General features: G+C 46.1%; 1 protein-coding gene across 6 annotated transcripts in view; it reads left to right on the forward strand.

Annotated features, from left to right (window-relative positions):
* tmem201 (transmembrane protein 201) overlaps positions 1 to 13,743 on the forward strand; it is a 218,079-nt gene that overhangs the window by 17,795 nt on the left and 186,541 nt on the right. For all 6 annotated transcript variants that reach the window (XR_011587647.1, XM_070860511.1, XM_070860514.1 and 3 more), the window contains 2 exons: positions 8,874 to 8,994; positions 10,670 to 10,864. Coding sequence is in view for 5 of the 6 variants with exons in the window: in XM_070860511.1 (XP_070716612.1) it covers positions 8,874 to 8,994; positions 10,670 to 10,864 (316 nt within the window). In the remaining variant the exon portion in view is untranslated. The remainder of the gene's footprint in view (positions 1 to 8,873; positions 8,995 to 10,669; positions 10,865 to 13,743) is intronic.

The following is a 13,743-nucleotide window of genomic DNA, read 5'->3' on the forward strand; positions in this document are numbered from 1 at the left end:
AGTCCCTGTCACAGGTGGGGCAGATGGTCGTTGAGGGAAAGGGAGGGTGGGACTGGTTTGCTGCATATCCCCCTCAATCTACGCTGCTCTAAGATATAGAGTTCCAACTCTTTTAGCCTATCTTGATAACTAAGATGCTTTAGACTTGGAATTAGTCTACTGGCCCTCTTCTGCACCCTTTCCAGAGCCTCGCGATCACCCACCATGTGAGGAGACCAAAACTGGACACAGTTTCCAAGTGTGTCCTGACTAAGGTCCTTGTACACTTTGCTTTGGGGGCCTTGACATTCAAGCAGCACTGCACAAGTTTTTGAGCTGGTACGACACTCCAGCTGTCGTGTAAATACAGCCTGCATCTGGAGTTGGGACCTGGCCCGACACTGGAGCGAAGAGAACTGAGGATCCTTGGAGGAGGTAGTCCCTTTTGCCTGTATACTAACTCTCTCCAAGTCCCGTTGCCCCCTGTGCTCGCCGACCTACATTCACGACCAGTCCGGCAGCGCCTCGATTTCAAAATTCTCGTCCTCGTTTTCAAATCCCTCAATGGCCTCGCCCCCTCCCTATCTCTCTAACCTCTTCCGAGATCTCTGCGCTCTTCCAATTCTGGCCTCTTGAGAATCCCCGACTTTCTTCGCTCTGCCATTGGTGGCCGTGCCTTCACCTGCAGAGGCCCAAAGCTCTGGAATTCCCTCCCTGAACCTCTTCCCCTCTCTACACCCCTCTTCTCCTTAAAACTGACCTCTTTGCGCAAGCATGTGGTCATCTGTCCTAATTTCTCCTCCTGTGGCTCGGTGTAAAGTTCGGTTTCATAACTCCTCTGTGAAGCACTTTGGGACGTTTTACTATGTACAGGGCACTATACAAATGCAAGTTGTTGTTGCTTTGTAGTTATTTATTTAATTAGACATACGTGAGCACTGAAGCAATTGCTGCTGTGGTTCCCAGTAGATATTGTTGATACGGATTCTTTTTCCCTCAATCTGGTTCAGCGAATACACTGAGTTGAACACCGTAGCCGCTTATAACAAAGCAGACTTTATTAATTGTTTCACCGGCCGGGACTTATCAGAACAAAGAAACGCTCTCCCTCAGAGTGCGCTCACTTCCCTCGGACAAGCCCCGTTACAATGTAGGGGCGCAACGGTTATACACTTTCGGTACGTAATACAATTGATGGACATTCAGTTAACCCTATCCTTTTGTGATCCCTCCTTTCCTTTGTCCACTCATGAGCCGACACCTGGCCTTCCTTGCCCAATTAGATTCAGGCAAGTGGTTATGTGTAATAGCAACTGTTTTTGCACAGAGCTTTTCACCCATTGCTACAATTTTACTGGTGTGACTAGTAACCAAGACCTTGAGCAAGTCTGCTATTTGTGCCAATGTTGTAACATTTGCAGTCTGACATTCTTTTGGTTATTCTTCCATGATTCCTTTGTTCACTTCACTGTCTCTATTGCTATACATTTTCGCACATTCTCATTCCTCCCTTTTATCATTCCATGATAATCTCTAGGATTATTCCAGGAGTATCGCATTCAGCCGTTCGCACTCTCTTTCCTGATCCTCCTTGTCGAGTAGGTCTTTAGTTTGCTGGATCATAACCCGGGAGCCCATGGCCACAAGTGGGTTTGCTAACCTTGCCGTCATGACTTTACAACAAAGGTTAAAGCAACCAATAATCAAGCAACAGGTAATTATTACTACGATGAGAATAATTGCCCCATGCATTAGATAGGATCCCCAGGATCCACCTAATAGCCAATCAAACCAGCTAGATCCTCCTGCTGGCGTGGATAACTTCTTTACCTCCCTTCTTATGTGATCAGCGAGATTGGTTATGTTTTCTGAACTATCGGGAATGTAAGTGCAACATTCAGATCCTATCAGGGCACACGTTCCCCCTTTCTCAGCTAACAGATAATTGAGGGCCATTCGGTTTTGTAATGCTACGGTCCGTATCGCTACCATTTCGGCCGTGATGTCCTCCAGAGCTTCAGCGGTATAGTTAGCTATCTGTTCCAATACCCTCTCTAGGTTCTGTACTTCATCCATGGTGCGTCCTATCCCCAATGAGAACATCATGACCCCAAAGAACCTTTCGGCGGGGGTGAGGGCTCGCCTGTGTCGGCTGGAGGCATGTGCTTCCGCCAGGGTACATGTTTGCCGCACAAATGGCACCACATATCCCAAATAGCAGGACCCTGTCCATCGCCTAGGTAACCAGGGGTATGCCCTATGCCCGCACACAAAATACGTGCCGTTATATGCTACCTTTATATATATATTGTGTTGGGGTCCCAAGACTGGGCCCACAGACCTCCACCTGTTTTATTCGGAAGGTGAGAGAGGATAGTGACTCGTGCACCTGTTGTGATGTTGAGGTTGTATGGGCAATCGCTGTACCCTATGATATGTCCCTGTCTGCTGGTGTCATTTCGGGTTAAACATATGGTCCCGGTTGGCCTCCCGATCCCCGAGGTATTGGTCAGGACTAAGAATGGGGGTTCCTTTTTATGGTCATAGGGTGGTTGGTACCATCCCTGGAACGTTTGACTAATGGGGTACCCAGCACTCTCCCACTCGATGACGTCCCCGTGGTTGTCCACACGGTGACGGTATGATGCTCCTCCTGCCCTCCGTGATCCCTCTCTTAACCCGCCTTTCATCTTTCGTATTTGCATTGGCCCCCCTCCTCTCATGCTAGTCTGGCTCAGAAGCCACTTGACAGTCTCAGTTAGGGTCAGTGGAACGGGGCGCAAAGGAATTTCCCCTTTGGAATGTATAGGGATATGTGAGCACACCCAGCAACTAGAAAAGTTCCCATTTCGCGCATAAACATAAGACATATACAAAAAGGTGTTTACATGGAGCTCTCGCTTCAGTCTCGCTTCCCCCGCGCCGCACTCGACGTACACCAACGCTACTATACAGACTGTGGCCCACAGACACAGTTTCATCTTATCGCTCTAGGTTAACAATTACTCGAGAACAAAATGTTTCTTGTAGCGTCCGAATATTTTGCTGATTCAAAGAGCTCGGTTTTCTCGCCTCTCTTCTCAGGTCACCGTCGGTGTTGCTGGTTGTCTATCACTACGGGCAGGGGTTCAAACTGTTCTCCTCGGGACCCACTCGGTTAGTCGGGACGCTCCGAGGAATGACCTTATTCAGCTATGGAGACGAGGAAGTCTGGAACAGAAACAGGGGTTAGGACAACCAGTAAATGGGTTCGTTATGGTGTGACGTTTACAGTGGTGCAGGTGAACCCAGGCACTTCTCCCCTCAACCTTAGCTGCAGTGTGGGTAGTAAGTAACACCTGAAAAGGCCCCTCCCATCGTGGCTCTAATCCCTTTCGAATCCATTTCTTAATCAGGACATACTTCCCTGATGCCACGAGGGACGATTCGGGCAAAACTGGGAGGTCGAGGCGAGCATCTCGAACCTAGTTGTGGGCTATTCGCAGAGCCTGAGTCAGGGAAAGAACATAGGTGGTCATCTCCTCAGTCATGTGGTGGAATTGGACAGGAGAGGGGACATTCTGATTCCATGGGGTCCTAAGGGGCCTACCATAAATGACCTCTGCGGGGGTCAGTCTAGCCTTACTGGTGGGAGTAGATCGGATCTGGAATAGGGCTATGGGAAGGAGTTTGAGCCAATTGAGTCCGGTTGATGCTACCAGTTTAGCAAGCTTGGTTTTAAGAGTTTGATTAGCACGTTCAACTAGTCCCGCAGCTTGGGGTCGGTAGGCACAATGCAGCTGCTGGTTAATGCGCATCTGGGAACAGAATTCTTTGTTAACTTGGCCAATAAAGTGAGGGCCATTATCGGAACTCAGTCGAGCTGGGATACCATATCTAGGAACAATTTCCCTCATTAACACCTTAACAACAGTTTGAGCCTTATTGTCCAGGGTAGGGTAGGCTTCGATCCATTTGCTAAACACATCCACTATTACTAACACATATTTGTAACACTGAACTCTTTGCAACTCAATGTAGTCCAACTGCAAGGTCTCAAAGGGACCTGGTAGGGGCGTCTTACCCCAATCACAGGGGACTCCCTTCCCTGGATTATGCTGTTGGCAAACAAGGCAGCGACTACTGATGTTCTGGGCCAGCGCCTGGAGTCTAGGGTGCCACCAAGTGGCCAAAAGCGTGTCACTGTTGTCCTTGTTCCACAATGAGTAGCAAAGTGCATACATTCAATAACCCATAGGGCCAACTCGTCAGACATGCAAGTCTGTTCCGCGGGAGTGGTCCAGAGTTTGGAAACATTGTCATAAGTACATCCATAATCTTTCCACAACAGTTTATCTTTTTCAGTAGCGTCCTCCTGTGCTTTAATGACATCTTGGATGGTTGGCATTGGTTTTTCCGAGGCTAACTTATCCTTTGCAGGATTTTAGTCTGACTCATCTTTTATCCCTGCATGTCGAGGTCACTCCGTGAAATCGGAGGTCAGGGTTAGGTTGGGTTTGTGGATTCCCCACCGTGGGGTACATTGGCTCTTTTGCCACAGGTGATGGTGCTATGGCTGTGCACTGTACTATCTATCTGTCTGGTCCAGTTTTTTAAATCTCTCAGCTTATTTATCTTAGCCTTTTAACTCTTCAATTCGTTTTGTTTGAGTATCTATTTCTTTATTGTATCAGGCAAGTATTATTACATAAGCTAGTTCTATTTTAATCCCGCATAGGATCAGGGTCCTAATTAGTCCCGATTGTCCCCGCGTCGCCCCGCGGTGGAATAAGTTATCTTATCCAGAGCCTAGGCGGACCAAGTGATATACAAGATCGACGCTGTACCTGGAATAAGTACAATTTTAAATTTACAGAGTCCCGCGTCGCCCCGCGGCTTAATTTTACCTAATTCCCTAACCTCCGCGTCGCCGTGCGATTGTCTATTTCCCTTTTCTTCCGCGTCGCCCCGCGGTTTTCCTGTTCGCGTCGCCGCGGGATAAGCCTTACTTAATTTGTTCTTGTCCAGCGCCTTTCACAACCTCTGAGCATCCCAAAGCGCTTTACAGCCAATGAAGCACTGTAAAGCGCTTTGAAACGTCGTGAAAGGCGCTATACAAATGCAAGCCTTTCTTTTGTAAGGAGAATTTAATTTACCCAGTGGTTTTTATGTTGAAGAATTTCAGTGCTGCACAGATCAGCAAAAATACCACAGACTTCCTCTTTTTGAAGTTGGTTTGAACTCCGATCTTTTTTAAAAAGCAGCAGTGGTTTCTGTGGCACTGCTTCATGTATTTTGTAGAAAGTGAACGTCCTTATTGAAATTAAATCCCCCTCCCCACCCCATCCCTGAGCTGGATGAGGCAGTGATTGCCTGAACTGTACTGTCACGGGGAGGGTGGTTGCCAGGGTCGGTGTCCTGCTCTCTCTCCTGAGGTACGTTTATCTTGGTCTGGAGGCGGGGGTGGGGGGGCGCGCAGGCGACGGAGGGGGCTCTGCAATAGGCGCCGGGGCCCTGGGTTTGTGCCGGAGAAATCAACAACTGTTGCCTCTGCAGAGTCCCTTTCCTCTGACTACTTGCGTGTGTTCCATGAGGATAAGATTCTGTTCTCCAGTTTCCCCCCTCCCCTCCACCCCCCCAATATTTCCCATGTTAAGCCAGCCCAATGCACTCTGTCGAGACTTGCACATGACCCACAGCCACTTGTGCCAAGTACTCGAGGGTGCAATGCTGGAATATACCCATGCCTTTATTAGCCGAGGCATAGAATACAAGAGCAGGGAGGTTATGCTTGAACTGTATAAAACACTGGTTAGGCCACAGCTACAGCACTGCATGCAGTTCTGGTCACCACATTATAGGAAAGATGTGATTGCACTAGAGAGGTACAAGAGGAGATTTACGAGGATGGTGCCTGGACTGGAGAATTTTAGCTATGAGGAATGATTGGTTCGGCTGGGTTTGTTTTCTTTGGAACAGAGGAGGCCATGGGGAGACCTTATTGAGGTGTACAAAATTGAGGGGCCTAGATAGAGTGGATAGGACAGACCTATTTCCCTTAGCAGAGGGGTCAAGAACCAGGGGGCATAGATTTAAAGTAATTGGTAGAAGGTTTAGAGGGGATTTGAGGTGAAATTTCTTCACCCAGAGGGTGGTGGGGGTCTGGAACTCACTGCCTGAAAGGGTGGTAGAGGCAGAAACCCTCACCACATTTAAAAAGTACTTGGATATGCACCAGAAGTGCTGTAACCTACAGGGCTACGGACCAAGAGCTGGGAAGTGGGATTAGGCCGGATAGCTCTTCGACGGCCGGCATGGTCACGGTGGGCCGAAATGGCCTCCTTCTGTGAAGTAAATTTCTCTGATTCTACGTAACCCAGGAAAGAGTCAGTGACTTCAGGAGGAGTAGGGAGAAATTGGCCAAAACAAATGGCCAATGTATCATACAGACTAAACATGTTCTAACTGATACTTGCCTCATGTCAATGTACGTGCTTCAGGCTCTGGCGAAATGTGAGAGTTCCAGTCGTTGAATCATACAAGATGCTGATCTCATTAAGCTGACGGTGTAAGTGTTGCACAGGAGCAAGCTGTGATCGGGCAAGGACATGTCACGCTGCTGCAGTCTGGCCCTGAAATGAGCTTCCAGCCACACATCAATAGGAAGAGAGTAGCAAAAATAAGCATTGGTCCCTTAGAGGCTGAGACAAGAGAAATTTCTTAATGTTCTTATGGATAGTGGTTACATGAATATTGTAGTAATACTGATAATAGATTGCAGTAATATCTGTAATGTGTTTTCCATTTCCTTCTCTCTCCCTCTCTCCAGCCCTCCCACTTCCTGAAGCAGCGTTGTATTTATGGTCACAGTTGTCTTTGCAAATAATGGCCCCTTGTCATTGCCCATACCAAAGGGTCTGAAAATATTACAGACTGCGCTGTGTGGCTTACTGGGTGACCAGCTGCTTGTAATCTGCACTGTCCACTGTTAATGTTTAAAAAGTGCACGAGTGTCTTGGTGCCAATAGCCCCCACTATCGAAATGGCTCATGTGGCAGGGCAGTTGTTTGTCGCCTGCTCGTGGATAAAAGGCTTTTATTGTCCGATTCCAAGTTGCTGGTTGTTTTTATTTAATCTATGCATTACTTTGTGTTGAAGGAACCACTTCCGTGTATTCGTAGTCACAAAGGGAGTGTTCTCGTTGATTTTTGTTCACTGAGGTAAAGGATGTCCAGGGGGACAGAACTGAAGAGCAGGGAAGTAATGTTAAACTTGTATCGAACCTCGGTTAGACCACACTTGGAGCACTGTGCACAGTTCTGGTCGCTGTGTTAGAAAGAGGATATAGAGGCACTGGAGAAGGTGCGAAAAAGATTTACAAGGATGACACCAGAACTGAGGGTATAACTATTAGGAAAGATGGAACAGGCTTGGGCTGTTAATATATATAAAAAAAGAGAAGACTGAGCAGTAACCTTCATGGAGGTCTTTCAAAAGTGGTTGGGGTGAACAGCAGAGATGCATTTAAGGGAAGGCTTGATAAGTGCATGAAGACCTGGGTGCCATGGTACATCAGTCTCTGAAGGTAGGCATGCAGGTACAGCAGGCAGTTAGGAAAGCAAATGGCATGTTGGTCTACATAGCGAGAGGATCCGAGTATAGGAGCAGGGAGGTCTTACTGCAGTTGTACAGGGCCTTGGTGAGGCCACACCTTGAGTATTGTCTGCAGTTTTGGTCTCCTAATCTGAGGAAGGACATTCTTGCTATTGAGGGACTGCAGCGAAGGTTCACCAGATTGATTCCTGGGATGGCAGGACTGACAAATGAAGAAAGACTGGATCAACTAGGCTTATATTCACTGGAATTTAGAAGAATGAGAGGGTATCTCATAGAAGCATATAAAATTCTGACGGGATTGGCTAGGTTAGATGCAGGAAGAATGTTCCCAATGTTGGGGAAGTCCAGAACCAGGGGTCACAGTCTAAGGATAAGGGGTAAGCCATTTAGGACCGATGTGAGGAGAAACTTCTTCACTCAGAATTGTGGGCATGTGGAATTCTCTACCACAGCACATTGTTGAGGCCAGTTCGTTAGATATATTCAAAAGGGAGTTAGATGTGGCCCTTACGGCTAAGGGGATCAAGGGGTATGGAGAGAAAGCAGGAAAGGGGTACTGAGGTGAATGATCAGCCATGATATTGAATGGTGGTGCCGGCTCGAAGGGCCGAATGGCCTACTCCTGCACCTACTTTCTATGTTTCTATGTATTTTCTATGTAAGAAGAAAGGAATAGAAGGATATGTTGATGGGGTGAGAGGAGGCTCGTGTGGAGTATACACACCATCATCATCATCAGGCAGTCCCTCGAAATCGAGGAAGACCCTCTTCCACTCCAAAAGTGAGTTCTTAGGTGACTGAACACCAGCACAGACCTGTGGGGCCCCCCTTGAGCATCCCTGGTTAAAATCGCTCAACCATCGGTGGCCGTGCCTTCAGCTGCCTGGGTCCCAAGTTCTAGAACTCCCTGCCTAAACCTCGCTACCTCTTTCCACCTTTTAAGATGCTCTTTGAAACCTACCTCTTTGACCAAGCTTTTGGTCGCCTGCCCTAATTTCTTGTGTGGCTCGGGGTGAAACCTGTGTCTTGTAATACTCCTGTGCAGCACCTTGGGACGTTTCACAATGTTAAAGGCGCTATATAAATACAAGTAGCTAATTAATTGCACAACCTTGTTCTCACCAAGAACATGAGTAATGGGACATAAATAGGGATACAGAGGGAAATGACGCCCCATTCTTTGCCGGTTTTCCGCTACTGTGCATCAACAGCTCGCTGCGGGAAGATCTGTTTGCAGTGAGTTTTTAACCAATTGTTTGCAACGATGCACTTCCGCATTTATTTATTTTGTCTTGCAGGAAGAAGCCGACGCACCTGAAGGTGAACTGCTGGTTCTGCAGCCAGGACACGACCGTGCCCTACGGCAACAGGAACTGCTGGGATTGCCCCAACTGTGAACAGTACAACGGTTTCCAGGAGGTTAGGGTCCTTGCACTTGTCGCAAAATCCCGCTTGCGCACCACTGGTTCTCTTTAAGCTGCGCACAGCGCTCTGCAGCTCCCGCGCAGCCAGTGAGCCAGCTTTAAAATATTTAAAATTGGCCGCACAGAACCTTAAAGGGGCCGTGCACCCCCCAAAAAATTAAAGGGAACATTGCTGGCCGTATGTGACCGCAAAGCAAGTTCTGTCTTTTGAGGCATTTTTCTTTTGTGGGAGAGGAGTGAGGTGAGCGGGAAGCAGCAAACCGTCCCCAATGTAACGATTTGTCTTTTGATTAAAGCCAAAACTGTAGGATGCGCGTCGGAGGACATCGTGACCGAACGGTTCAGTGCTCCGACCAGACCATGGCTCGACTGCTATATCCCACTCTGGTCATTGACGCACGCAAATAATGCTGTGTTTACATGGTTGTGTTAGATCTGGAGACAAAAAGTCTCCTCAGGCTGGTACTAGAATGACTAGATAGATGCTTGGAATTAGTCATTATCACATTGCTGTTTGTGGGAGCTTGTTGTGCACAAATAGGTTGCTGCGCTTCCCACATTACAACAGTGACTACACTGTAAAAAGTGCTTCATTGGCTGTAAAGTGCTTTTGGATGTCCGGTCGTAAAAGGCGCTATATAAATGCAAGTCTTTCTCTTTTTCTTTCTCTTTTTCTTTCTCTTTTTCTTTCTCTTTTTCTTTCTCTTTTTCTTTCTCTTTTTCTTTCTCTTTTTCTTTCTCTTTTTCTTTCTCTTTTTCTTTCTCTTTTTCTTTCTCTCTTTCTTTCTCTTTTTCTTTCTCTTTTTCTTTCTCTTTTTCTTTCTCTTTTTCTTTCTCTTTTTCTTTCTCTTTTTCTTTCTCTTTTTCTTTCTCTTTTTCTTTCTCTTTTTCTTTCTCTTTTTCTTTCTCTTTTTCTTTCTCTCTTTCTTTCTCTCTTTCTTTCTCTCTTTCTTTCTCTCTTTCTTTCTCTTTTTCTTTCTCTTTTTCTTTCTCTTTTTCTTTCTCTTTCTCTTTCTCTTTCTCTTTCTCTTTTTCTTTTTTTCTTTCTTTTTCTTTCTCTTTTTCTTTCTCTTTTTCTTTCTCTTTTTCTTTCTCTTTTTCTTTCTCTTTTTCTTTCTCTTTTTCTTTCTCTTTTTCTTTCTCTTTTTCTTTCTCTTTTTCTTTCTCTTTTTCTTTCTCTTTTTCTTTCTCTTTTTCTTTCTCTTTTTCTTTTTTTCTTTCTCTTTTTCTTTTCCTTTCTCTTTTCCTTTCTCTCTTTTTCTCTTTTTCTTTCTCTTTTTCTTTCTCTTTTTCTTTCTCTTTTTCTTTCTCTCTTTCTCTCTTTCTTTCTCTCCTTTCTTTCTCTCCTTTCTTTCTCTCCTTTCTTTCTCTCCTTTCTTTCTCTCCTTTCTTTCTCTCCTTTCTTTCTCTCCTTTCTTTCTCTCCTTTCTTTCTTTCTCTCCTTTCTTTCTCTTTTTCTTTCTTTTTCTTTCTTTCTCTCTTTCTCTTTCTCTGCTTGCTCTCGTGCTTTCTCTTTCTGTCTCACTCTCTTTCTCTCTCACACTCATAATTTAACCCTTGGAGCCCTGGTATTCAGTGAGAATGAACATCCAAATTCAGAATAGATTTACAGCCGATTTAGTGGAATCTTTGTCCAGTTGGTATAAAAGTTGCGCTGTGCTTTCTTTCAGAATGGAGACTACAATAAGCCAATCCCAGCTCAGTACCTGGAGCATCTGAATCACATGGTGACCAGCTGGGCAACACCCTCAGAGGCTTCCAAAATCCAACAGTGGCCGAACGGACAAATCCTCTTCTGCAAGAAATGCAACAACAACCAGCCCCTGAAGATCAAGCAGTTGGCATCCTTCGTGCCCAGGGACGAGGTGAGAATTTAGCTTGCAGCAACCGTGTTTTCGATCAACTTAATCGTGTCCAATTTACAGTCGCTATTATCTCGCCCTCACTGACTCGGGTCCTGGGGCTCTACCACGATTCCAGGATCTGGTTGCAGCCTTATTCTCCACGCGCAGCAGGCTCGAGGGGCCACGTGGCCTACACCTGCTCCTAATTCTTTCTTTGCTTGGAAAATTCAGGAAATAAGGGATGGACCAGAGCTCCTTGTGCAAGCTCACATAAGATGACGGACTTGCAGGAATTGCTCCCTCGAAGCCGTGCAGCAGTGTGGAGGTCCCACGCAGGCTTCACAATGAAGCAAACCACACGTTCGTGAAAATTTGAATATGCCGCGCAGCCAGTTAAAGGCACAGCTCGACACCCCCCCCCCAAAAAAAAAAATTAGAGGGAGCATTGCTTGTAGATCCTCCTTTTTATTTAATTTTAAAACATTTTTACCTGCCCATTGCAGTGGAAACATAGAACAGTTACAGCACAGAAGGAGGCCATTCGGCCCGTCAAGCCCGTGCTGGCTCTTTGCAAGAGCACCTCAGCTAGTCCCACTCCCCCGCCCTTTCCCCGTAGCCCTGCAAATTTTTTAATGGAAGTAGAATTGCTATATTAGCATATCGCCCACCACCTGCATCCCGAGACATTTATTTTAAGGATACACATGGCGTATGGTTAGGTTTTTATCATCATCATTGCCATTGCTCATCCTTATTTACAAATCCCTCCATGGCCTCGCCCTTCCCTATCTCTGTAATCTCCTCCAGCACCCCCCACCCCCGCGATGTCTGTGTTGCCTGGGCCCCAAGCTCTGGAACGCCCTGCCTAAACCTATCTGCCTCCCTACCTCTCTTTCCTCCTTCAAGACGCTCCTTAAAACCTACCTCTTGGATCAAGCTTTTCGTCATCTGTAATTTCTTCTCATCTGGCTCGGTGTCAAATTTATTTTTTGGTCTTCTAACACTCCTGTGAAGCACCTTGGGACGTTTTACTACGTTAAAGGCGCTATATAAATGCAAGTTGTCATTGAATGGCCCTATTCCACGTGCTTCATGTATAATGCAAAACTGTGAGTAAAACCTCTTTTGAAATGTTAACAATTTCTTCATCTATTGCACTCGCTACATTGGATAGATCACTCAGTGCCTGCTGTAAACCAGCAATGATCAAAAAGGAAAGCTGTGACATTGTGGACGAGGCCATGATTTTCTCCTTGTCTCTTCAATGAAGTGGCATTTCTGTTGTTCAGGCAGTTCTATCGGGAAATAAACTTTTTGCCGAATTGCTTTATTTGCCTAAATGTTTTTGTTTTGAGGGAGTTCGATTTAGATAAATGTATTGATGCTTTAATGTGGGACCTGAATTAAACTTCTTAAAGCTTTTATTTTGGTGAACGGCTCTGCTCCGAGCTCCGGGTTTAGCCAAGAAGTTGACGTTCTAGGCTGTGTTTATTAGTCTCCCGATCCCATGGGCATGAGAGAGCTTCACTTCTCACTCAATTGTTTCAATTCATTCACGGGATGTGGGCGTCGCTGGCAAAGCCGCCATTTATTGCCCGTCCCTAGTTACCCTCGAGAAGGTGGTGAGCCACCTTCGTGAATCGCTGCAATCCGTGTGGTGAAGATCTTTTTCATAGCGGTTTGGTACATCTGAGTGTTTCAGAGGGCTGTCAAGAGTCAACCACATTGCTGTGGGTTTGGAGTCACATATAGGCCAGACCGGGTAAGGGCGGCAGGTTTCCTTCCCTAATGGACATTGGTGAACCAGATGGGTTTTTATGACAATCCGGTAGTTTAATGATCACCATTACTGACACGAGATTTTTATTCCAGATTTATGTAATTAACTGAATTTAAATTCCCCAGCAGTCGTGGTGGGATTTGAACTTGTGTCTCCGGATCATTAGTCCAAGCCTCTGGATTACTGGTCCAATAACAGAAGCACTATGCTGCTATTCCCATAATAATTGCCAGAATTCAGTGTGAACCAAGGGTTTGTTTGATCCAGCACCCCAAAAGTGTGATATCGTGCCTTCAACACTGTTAACATTAGAAGGTCCTTTGCCTTCTACAAGGTCAAAAGTGCTGGGAAAGAATGAGTTTGTGTTTTGAGGCAGTACGATGGGCCTTGATTTCAACATGGTAAGGATGAAGAGAGGCAATAATGGGGAAGAGGCAGGCATGCTCAGGAGTGCAGCAACGATAACAACTTGTGTTTATATAGCGCCTTTAATGTAGTAAAAAGTCCCAAAACGTTTCACATGAGCATTATCAAACAAAATCTGACACCTGGCCACATGGAGATATTGCGGCAGATTACCAAAAGCTTGGTCAAAGAGGTAGATTTTAAGGAGCATCTTAATGGAGGAACGAGGTGGAGAGGTTTAGGGAGGGAGTTCCAGAGTTTGGGGCCCAGGCAGCGGAAGGCACAGCCACCAATGGTTGATCGAATATAATCAGGGATGCTCCAGAGGCCAGAATTAGTGCAGATATCTCAAATAATTGCAGGGTTGAAGGGGATTACAGAGCTAAGGAGGGGTAGAGACCATGGAGGGATACAAGAACAGAAGAATTAGGAGCAGGAGTAGGCCATTCGGCCTCTCGAGCCTGCTCCACCATTCAATAAGATCATGGCTGATCTTCTACCGTAACACTTTCCTGCACTATCCCCATATCCCTTGATTCATTTAATATCCAAGAATCTATCGATTTCTGTCTTGAATATACTCAGCGACTGAGCCTCCACAGCCCTCTGGGGTAGAGAATTCCAAAGATTCACCACCCTCTGAGTGAAGAAGTTTCTCCCCGTGACAGTCCTAAATGGTCGACCCCTTATCCTGAGACTGTGACCCCTGGTTCTA

The sequence above is a fragment of the Pristiophorus japonicus genome, chromosome 18, assembly GCF_044704955.1.
Source record: "Pristiophorus japonicus isolate sPriJap1 chromosome 18, sPriJap1.hap1, whole genome shotgun sequence".
NCBI classification, from domain to species: Eukaryota; Metazoa; Chordata; class Chondrichthyes; family Pristiophoridae; genus Pristiophorus; species Pristiophorus japonicus.